This window comes from Argiope bruennichi, chromosome 6, assembly GCF_947563725.1.
Source record: "Argiope bruennichi chromosome 6, qqArgBrue1.1, whole genome shotgun sequence".
Taxonomy (NCBI): domain Eukaryota; kingdom Metazoa; phylum Arthropoda; class Arachnida; order Araneae; family Araneidae; genus Argiope; species Argiope bruennichi.
Genome location: NC_079156.1, coordinates 19,995,490 through 20,006,400, shown reverse-complemented (window position 1 = coordinate 20,006,400; position 10,911 = coordinate 19,995,490). Strand labels below are relative to the sequence as shown.

The 10,911-nt window shown below is 28.2% G+C and overlaps 1 protein-coding gene across 1 annotated transcript in view; it reads left to right on the top strand.

Moving 5' to 3' along the window:
- The first annotated feature begins 303 nt into the window (after positions 1-303).
- Positions 304-10,911, top strand: part of LOC129971681 (putative uncharacterized protein DDB_G0286901) — a 44,564-nt gene continuing 33,956 nt past the window's right edge. The window contains exons 1-2 of the mRNA XM_056085658.1: positions 304-573; positions 5,147-5,464. Of these exons, the coding sequence (XP_055941633.1) occupies positions 477-573; positions 5,147-5,464 (415 nt within the window). The 5' untranslated portion in view covers positions 304-476. The remainder of the gene's footprint in view (positions 574-5,146; positions 5,465-10,911) is intronic.

The following is a 10,911-nucleotide window of genomic DNA, read 5'->3' as shown; positions in this document are numbered from 1 at the left end:
ATTTTATATACTAAACTGCTGGCAAGATTATTAGTTTATTTGTGCAATTTCTTACTTCCCCAAATGCATTTGATATAAAGAAAATATTATCTTACACTCATTTATTTTGCATTTCAAAAATAATTTGGAATCTTGATGAAAGCTAAACAATGAAAAAAAAAACCCATAAAATTCATTTTCCTGTATGGCACACATGTATCTGGCAGTGTAAAAAACGATTCCGATTAAGTTTTTCTTCCTTGTATTTTGATTACTTGCAGACGATTCGCTTAGTACCGCGCTTCGTTGGTTCGAATTCGCATGGGTCACTAGTTCCAACGTTCAAATAAGAAGTGTTCTTTTATTATATATATTTTTTTAAATAAAAAGCGAAATCAGCAATAAAGAAGCGAAAGAAGAAATGAAGCATGCTTAATTCAAATCGCCGTACCATTGCAGCAATGAGCTCCAAGAGATAGCAAATCGTTTGTCAAATAATGAGTCTGGTGGCGAGCCCGAGTGTTGCTTTGTCTACTCCGGCTACTGGATATTTCGGCGAAACAGGAGTCTACTATGATAGCGAATATTATACAGGTTAGTTGGTCTATAATTATGGATGCATATAATTAAATATAAATGCAATATCACAGTATTATATTTCTATTTATTTCTAAATTAAAAGTTATAGAAAGGTTAAATTTTTACCGGCGAATTGTAAGAGATATTTTTCAAAATAAAAATTTTAAAATTTTAATTTATATTTAATTTTGAGAATTTTAAAATATATTTCCTTCTATGACTTAAAAAAAGAAATATGATTCTTCAAGAACAATTGAAAGTTTTTTTTATATATATTTATAGAAAAAGGAAATTTTAAATTAATGAAATGTAAAGTAATTAGTTTTAGACTTCTTTTATTAGTTAAACTCTTAACTTTTTGAATTTTTCATACATGTTTTTTTCAATAAATTTATTATTTGATTTTAAGAAATAAATCTGCTATCAAAGCCAACTGTAGGATTATTTAAATTTGCATAAAATTACTTTGGATTTAAAGGGGAAAAAAGACAGCAGAACATTTCTTTCTTAATTTTTTTAAAAATAACATTTCTTTGCTGAATATTTGGTTGATCTTTCGTGTCGGAATATTTTTTTTAGACTGAAAGTAAAAAACAAATATCAAAGATAAGAACATTTTGTACCAGTAAAAGTGGAGAAGCAGAAGAGTTGTGTAGCTAATTATTATGACGGTCAAAAAGATGCAGGTAAAGTGAAACAAAACTACTGATTAACTTTTTAAGATGGTTTAAGAGAAAAGCTTTATTTAGTAAAAGTATAAGAATAGGAATGTTTTCCACGATTGCAAGTAAATTGGATTTAATTTTTGATAATAGAGTTTTTACTGTTGTTTAGTTGGCTAAAAAATATTTTAAAAAATTCTCTAATGTGAACTTTGATTTTTTTGGGGGGGGGCATTTTTAAATTCTTATATAGAAAATCGTTGTTTATGAGTCATGGTGCATTTGTGATGATTCTGAGTAATTTATTTTACATAATTTGAACTTTCTTAAGATCTATTTTGATTGCCCCTGATAGAAGAATGGATAGATAAGGATTTAAGAACTTTTTTGTTTAGTGAAAATGAGTGAATTTCGTGATATTAACAGAATTATTAGATGCACTTTCGCCCAGAATTTATTAACGTTGTATTTGATGTGATTTTTGAAATTAAGCTTGCTATTGAAAACCAAGCCAAAATATTTAATTTCTGCATTCCAAAAAAAAGTTATCTTTAAAGAAAATAAAGATTCGTAATTTTTTTTCTGAAATATCCTTTGCAGAACATAATTGCACGGGTCTTTTTAGTATTAATGGTATCGCACCAAAGATATACATCATTTTTCTTGATTTCTATAAGTTTCCGTTGGAGCATTCTTGTGACGTATTTAGTACTTCCATGGGCTAGAATGGCTGTGTCATAAGCAAAGTAGCAGTTGAAGATATTGCTCATTTTAGCGAAATCTATAATGTATAGCGTAAAGAATAAAGGGCTAAATATACTTCCTTGATGCGTTCCAGCATTAATGAGACCATCTACAAAGAAAGTATAGTTTATTTTGACTTTAATATTCTATTTCTTGGAGGGGGGATGAAAATACAATTGAGGTAACGTAGTAAATTTGTGAGAAATAGACTTTTAGATTAAACCATTATTCCGTATACGATCAAAGGCCTTGCGAATATCAAGGAAAACGCAACCTGTGTACAACTTGTTTTTAAATCCGTGAGTAATTCAATCAGTTCAGTAACTTGGAGGAGTTGAGAAATGCAGGCTTGGTCTGGTGTAAAGCCGTATTACTGGTATGTTTTGTTGTTCATTGCAGTGGCCCTTTTAATCTACCGAGAACTTTTTCTCAAATTTTGCGAAAGTTGCTTAGTAAACTGATGGGACAAGAATTGTCAGGAAGTTAATGACATTTTTTTTAAACATACGATTATGTTATTAATTTCGGTCATGACTCTATTATTTAAAAGCAATCTGTTATTTTGACTGATTTTTTAAAAGTCATAATTGTTATTGCATATACTAGAATATATATGTATATATACATTGTTTTAAAAATTTTCTTAGCTTTTTTATTTTTTTTTTAAATCTATTTTTTAATCAGACGAAAAAATAAAGAAATTGGGGACTAAAATTAACAACTATAAGAAATTCATGTAAAATTATTAAATGCATCATCAGAATAATTTACAATTCATTTCCTTTTTTTTTAACAGATATGACATTATAGACAAAGGCAGTAATACGTGTAAATAAGAGCTCTTAAATTAAAACTCAGAAATTAATTCAATCCTTTTTTTTTGTCTTTTAATTTTGCATATTTGTATACTTTTTCTTACAAAGAGCAAATACAGATAACCTAATTTATAATTTATATTCTTTATTAATGCGAAAATCTGGTGTTTTTCTACAAAACGTTTACCGAAGATAGAAATTAAAAGCATCGAACTGCATGAAACACAGAATTTCTCTGAATCTGTGTTCAAAATTATTTTGTGATTGACAAAATAACGCTTAACCCTCTAACTATCAATTTTTTAAAAATCGCTATTTAGATGCAAAGTTTATAATTAAACAAGTTTAAATAATTTTAAAACGACCCAAACTGTTATTTACAAGTTACCTTATAATAGAATAGCATAATTTTAAGCTGCAATAGTTTAAAATATATATTTATCCTGCTGAAATCGCGAGAATCAGTAGAAATCAGTCTGACTTCCAATCCGAGGAAATCCGAGGAAGATAAAACACTTTGAGGTTTAAATAAATGAAAAAATATGTTTTGATTTCTATTTATCACAACTTGTAGGGATATTAGAGAAAATCATAGAATGTCTCTTTTCTTTTAGCCCATTCCTCACTATCAAAATATTTTTCTTGATCTTATATTTTAATTATTTCCCTTTATATTATTCTGAAGGAAACATTTCCGCCTTATATGTACCATTTAAATTTTTTATTAAAAAAAATCTCTTTTTACTTATTATTTAATCAGGTAAATCGTTTTCAAATTAAGGAAAATTATCGCATTTTGAAACATTTTCTTAATTAGATCTATCCGGTGAATGAGCCCAATTGTTATATGCAATTACTTAGTGATGAATTATGTCTATGAATACATTTTAAGAATAGGAAATATTTACACTTTTTTACAAATATCTGTTCTGTTGCCTTATTTATTTATTTATTGAGTTAAAATTTTTATCGCACACTTTTAATGACTTTCCTGTATCGAGTGTGAAAAAGAAATAACTTTCTAATATTTAACTGTATGAACCGTATTGTTTATTATGCATTAAAAATATTAAGACCAGTCCAGTTTTCACTTATCTTTTTGTTATATAAGTTTCTATTTACTTACTTCAAATGGAATCCTATAGAGTTTCTTTAGATGTTTTACAAATTGACATTTAATCACCGTATAATTATAACTATCTGAAAATATCAACTTATGCTAAATGCACATGTATGTATAAGAACAGCACTTGGTGCAAATTATAAAATGGCATTCAGATCTGTAATGCGATTGCTTAAGTGCATCACCACGGCTTCAAGTTACAGTTTATTGTTAGAAATGAACGTAATGATTTTACATGTATATATTTTTATCGTATTATTGTAATAAATTTATATTATTTTAAAAATGCTAATTAGCATCATAAACATTATTTTTCCAAACATCAAAAAAATCCCGTTTAAAATATTAAATAAAACTAGCAGGAGAGTCTCTGAGAGAAACTACTGAAAACTTTCTATCATACTCTCTAATAAAGGTGTTTTACAAGAAAACGCCTTGCATAGCATTGGCGTACAATAGTTAGAAATATTAAACTTTGGAGTGAATTTAGCATTTTTACTGAATCTATCGTGTCATCTTTGGCGATTAAGCTCTCGTATGCGGTTAATAACACCCGAAAATCAAATCCGTAATTTAGATGCGTTTTTCCACAACGATTGCAAAAAAAGTGTTAAAATACTACACTTGTAGTCATAAAGCGTATACCAAACTTTAGTATATTTAACTCATTGTAATTTTGAGTTATTACGTATATGCTTCTGAAAGTACAGACCAACAGGTGTTCAACCCCTCATTTGCTTTGGTTCAAAATTTAATGGGTGTCTATCAAATATCTATATCACTATAGATGTTAAATCTGTATTTTCGAATTTTATCCATTTAGCTCTAATAGTTTTGTAGTTTTCGTGTTAAATTATATTCGAACAGACGGACTGACACACTTCTTCTGAACGGTTTTTGCTCAAGATTTGACAGACATCTACAAATTTGGAGTTAAGACCACATATCAAATTTCGTCCGTCTAGCTCAAAGCGTTTTCGAGTTATCTTTGTCCCAGACAGACAGACATTTTCCAAAAATGTGTTTTTCGAGCTAATGGAGGTCTAAAAAAATGGAGATTCATCAAATCCCGAGTTCGAATTTCTTGACGATTACCACACTTTATCTATACTACGTATAGGAGAAAGTAAAAAGTAATTATATGATTCTTTTCAGGGAATTCTTAATCTTTTAATATTTTTAGATGCTGTGCATTTCACAACAACTTTTCAAAAAATTTAACTACAATATTTTTCTTTCCACAGAGAAAAACTTGCCTAAAGAAATCGAATATGACTCCCAAGAAGAAGAAGAGAAGAAAGAATCAGATGAACCCACACTGAAGCCGCCCAAGAATCCATCCCTGAAGCTTCTATGGGTCCTCTTGTCCTCCATGTTGGCTATCCAAGAAGCCGACTGCCATTTTTGCCCATCGCACAATGGCGTGTATCCCAACATAAACAACTGCAAGTGCTACTACAAGTGTACCGATGGTGTCCCCCTCCAGAAGTGGTGTCCACCCGGCCAAAAATTTGACGTCATGTCCATGAGTTGTTCTTTTCCATCGAAAACGGTCTGTGCAGGTAAGGTATTAAAAAATTAGACACAATCAGTTACGATTGTCGATTTGAGGGATGGATCATGATATCAGTCACATAGCAAACATTAATATAGTAAAAGGCATACCCCCCCCCCCTTTCCCTCATGTCACATTTCGTTTTGTAAAAATAAATTAAATAATATAAATAACCTTTTAAGACTGATACCTTTTTGCTTTCCATTGTTATATCGTTTTACTATTCTAAAGTTTTCTTTTTTTTTTTCTTGAAAGTTTTCTTTTTTTCCAAATCCCACTTTTTAATTTAATTATTTTTAAAACTCGCTCTAAAAATTGTTGAATCTATAAATCTCACGCTCAGAACGAAGGGAAAAATTTTTTAACGTCGATGCATTCATTTCAAAGATACCTAGATTTCCACCCCTAAATCTACACTTGACAAAGAAATACCTACCAGAATCTCCTACTAAAATCACTAAGGGGTAAATTTTTCTGTTACTTTTGCTCTTGTGTCGTCTTATTGCTTCTTTCTGTTCAAAATATGTCTCCCATGGTAATATTTTATTAATATATTTTATTTATATGCATATATTATTTAATTTTTCGATTTGCCAAAATAGACAAAATTGAATGCCTTTTAATTTGTGACGGAACATCTTTTTTGGGAAGGAAAAGAAATTCGAAAAGTCAATGAATAAAAGTAATCTATATTTTCGTTTAGTTGAAAAACCAAAATGCCAAACTTAAAAGTAGTTAAATATCTGTAATGAAATATTTTTATCTGTCATTCAATCGTTCATTTGGATCCGTTTTTATTTAGCATTTAAAATAATTTCTGTCGAAAAAATCAGCTCACGTGTTATCTCAATTTTATTCATTTTTATCATTAATCGCAAAAACTTTTTCATTTCTAAATTCAGGTTAATGCTTACTGATTAGAGTTATAATATTTTTCTGGCAATGGTTTTTATTCTTTGCAATAGTTGTCTTTTCTGCATACACCAAGAAACACAAATATTTCGAAATATTAATTATCGGGCACCAGATAATTTACCAAGATTAAGAATATCTAAAAATTTCAAATAAATATTATATGTAACTTGAATTTATTGGCTTATCATTAAATATTTTATATAATTTGGTATTAATGGCTTCTTCAGAAAAATAGTTTTGAAATTCAAATTTTTATCGTTGTATTTTGAAATCATAGCAGTTCTGTTCATTGTGCTGTGTATTTCCCTAATTTCCCGTCTAAATCTTTATACAACGTATTATATAATAGAAGAAAAAACAGTGTTTAAAAATGAACACAATTCAAGATTGTTTCACCATCATTTAATTCCGAAGCGAAATCTTAATTGCACCACAATAAAATTTCAAAAAAACACTAAACTGTTCTTTATATTAAAACTTAATTAACATAGAAAATAAGTTGAATTTTTATTTTAATTATCAACATCAAAAAAAAATTCTGTAGATTGAAATATTTTAGTAAGATGAAAGTGATCTGAGCTTCTTTAAAACTATGAAATGCATTGTAAAAAGAGCTTAAAAATATTTTCGAAAATTAGTCAAAAATAACCAAAACTATACGGCAAAAAATTATTTAAAAAAATTTCGTACAATATAAAAATTATGCTTGTGTTACAATATTTTCGTAAAAAGATGAGCAAACGTCAAAATTTCGCTTAATTTTTAATCGATTAAAGTTTTTTAAAAAAATTACTACGAGGTGCACACTTCTATCCTCCAAATTATATTGCGCCAACTTTGGTAACTCTAGGTCAAATGATATAGCAGGAGAGCTCCAATACACGCAGACATAAAGCGCATGCACCTTTATTATTAGTAGATATATTCTCTGCAAATAATAATAATATGCTCATCGGCAATGTAATTCGATTTAACAGCTTCAAAACTAATAGAGTGGCAATGTTTATGAAGAAATATTTGAAAAGATTCGTATTCCTAAACTCCGCTGATTAGGGGAATCGAACCACTGTTAAAAAAATTTCCCAAAAGACACAAAAATGGAATGAAAGCAGCTAAAAAATTTTTTTAACATTATAATATTTTTCTCTTTTTTATTTGTTTGGCTCAAAATGAGGGAAAATTTCAACACTTTCTACAAAGCAGGTTAATGATTTTCGTAAGCATTTTTGTACTAAGCGCCGATGCATTGAAAATGAGAATGAAGAAAAAGATTGGTACGTAATGTTATTATCTTTCAAGCTTAATGCGAAATGCCAATAAACTGAAATAAACGATAAAAAAGAAATCCCTTTTCAAGTCATAGAACTTTTTAGATGCTACATTTTTTAATTCTATACTTACCAAACAGGACTATTTTTTTTATTAGAATTTTAATGTGTAGGTGAAATATCGGTAAATTTAGAGTTATATTTTTTAATGTTTTTAAAGCACATAGAAAGCCTTTTTCCATGCAAGAAGTGAAAAAATATTTTCCAATTTATTCCTTTGGTTTATTACATTTCTTTTTAAATACTTTGCAATCAATTTTTTTTGAATATTAAGCTTTTCGTATTTTTTTCCAAACATTTCTAAATTCTTTGCATGTTTTGATTGTTAAATTTTTTCGAATTTCCTTGCACATTTGATATATCTTTTTCCTGGTTAATTCCTGCAAAATTTATTTTATTTTTAATTTTTTAAATTTTAATACTATAGTAAGGCATCAAAAAATGAAATGTCGCTGCTACTCGTGTCGCCGATTACAATGAAATCTAAAATTCTTTTAGATTCCATCGTACATACTGCAATAGGAAAAAGAAGCTGGCATCGTAGCATAGCATAGACGATGTGCAATTCAAAGTTAGGTAAAATGGGGAGTTACATTTGTCATGTTGTATGATGTAATGCTATAAAATCCACTTTTTAGCTAAAATAATAATAATGAGTTCCTTAAACAAAATTAAAATTTTATATAACTAAATTTAAAGGACTAGATATTTACATGATTAAACATAATGTCCAGTACTGCTTGGAGATTTTTTAACATCAATTATTAAGCATATGTGCGATTTACTTTTAAATAATACACCGAAAAAAATGACGCAGAAAATCCAGAAAATTTCCTGTTTTTTTTTGCCGACACGTCAATATTGGAGAACATGGAAGCACCGAAAAGTAAGTTTAATAATACAGAAAAATAAGTAAAATAAGATTTATTTCATTACTTACATGTGAAGAACTCATTTACCTTTACCACGCCAATTGTTTCTACAAAATATGCTTATTTACCCTACACTGTGATATTCGCATGTTATACATTATTCTTTCAATGCTGAGTTCATTTTAAAGCATAGAATTCAATAAATTTCTTTTAACTTATGTTCATACAATTATTATGATAACAACTGTCAGGATAATATGAAATTAAATATAATAATGTTGACTTTTTATTGAAAAATTAACAAAAAAAAAAAAGTTAAATATCGTTTCAATATATATTATTATCACTGTTATAAATATAAAGATTACTTTTGAATTTCTTCTCTTATTTCGAAATTAATTCAAAGGAAATTAAAGCAAAAAATCAAAATGGCAACACTTTACGATCTGATTAATGTGTAATATATGCGAGGGGAAAATTATTTAAAAGTTTGGTATTATTAGACACAGCAAAATAAAGAAACTTATTAAAAACAAAGAAAAAAAAAGGAATACATTCGGCTTACAAATAGATATTAATTGTAAATATATGTTTAGAATTAATAGATAAACATTTAGAAGGCTGAGTATTAATAGATTAATTCAATAATTAAGTTAACTTGTTGCATGTATGGCAAGAAAAATTGAAGTCCGTTTGAAAATGAAAATAGATGTATAGACTATCGATAGACTATTTAAACTCACCGTATATATCAGTATTTTAAAAAAGGAAAACAGTAATCTAGCGTCAATTTTAGAAACAAAACAGTAAAGCTCTATTTTAGCTAAATTTTATACAATTTAAAAAATTAGGCAAAATGATTTCATATTGGATATTTTTCATGTCAACGAGATGAACGTAAATCAAAACTGCATAACAAGACTTTTTATATTTCAATGCTTGAGTCGTTATAAATAAGCATAAAGAATTCAGGGAAAATTACTTTAAAAGTTTTGAATGCAATTTTTAACTATAGTTGACTTTTTCAAAATCTCAAGTTGTTCAATATAAATTCCTGGAGTAAAAATTTTTCCTATTATAGGGAAAGGTGTAATGCAAGCGTTTCTGAATTTTTAAAGACTGTTCACATTTTTAGAAACCGAATCTATTGCGACTCTTTTCATCCCCTGCGCAATGAATTTTTTCATCCCCATGTTCTTTCCAATAAAAAACGCTTTATGAGACAGGAAAGATCTTTTTCAAATGAAAAAGCAATTACTATATACAGTTTTTTAATTAATATTGATGGCGCATGGCTTGATGAACATTTTAAGCCCAAATCTATCTCATTTTTGCAAGTCGTGGTAACATATACATTCAAGATCTTATAGTATTCTATCAAGAATTAGAGACTCATCAGTGGATTGCGACACAGTTTGAAACTCCTGAGGTAATAAATTAATTGTTTTACTCATTGAATATTAACAAATAATTTGGGAAATATACATATTCCACACGCTCATGTGAATGCCAAAAAAAAAAGCATTGATATACATTTACAACACCTTTATTAAGGGACGTAAATATGCATCGCTGCGCTGTGTTGGATTAGTTAAACTTTTATAATCTTTTTGGAGCGATCTTCAAAATATATTCATCTCCATGTTACGCTTGAGTAAGAGGTAAACGTTAATGCATGTCACATAGTAATTTAAATCGAATCTAATTGTTCAAGAAACTTAACGGTTGTCATCTTTTCACTCTGTTGTTCTAGATAAAGGAAACTTCGTCCTTATTTTGTTTTCTGTGTATTGACGCTGAATATTACTAAAATCTGATTTGAAGTTTAAGCTAATTAAGGGATTTGCATCAGTAACATACATTTTGTTGTTAGTAAAAAAGCCTCTGCATGATATTTTTTATCTAATAGATATTCAGAATTTTATTTAGGTGGAATCGATGGTGTATTAGGTGGCATTCGATGTCTATTGCAGTGATCTTCAGATATCTTATCTACTTTTTAATCTAGGTGACGACATTATCATATAAATATCGTGATGTAGATACAGAAATGTAATTTGCGAAGATAATCTTTCTTTTTTCTTATGGGAAATCATAATAATTCTAAATTTATTGTCGAGCTGTCTACAAAGATACAATCCTAAACCTGCGAGAAGAACTTTTTTTTTTACCAAAGAATTGTATTTCAAAAATGTATACAAACTTTAAATTACCATCACACAAATAATAAACAACATACATCTAAATTCCATAAATTAATTAAAACGAATGTGAAATCAACTTTCAGAAATGAAATGTTAATGTTTATTGTGAGAGCATCGCTGCATCAGTAAAGTTGC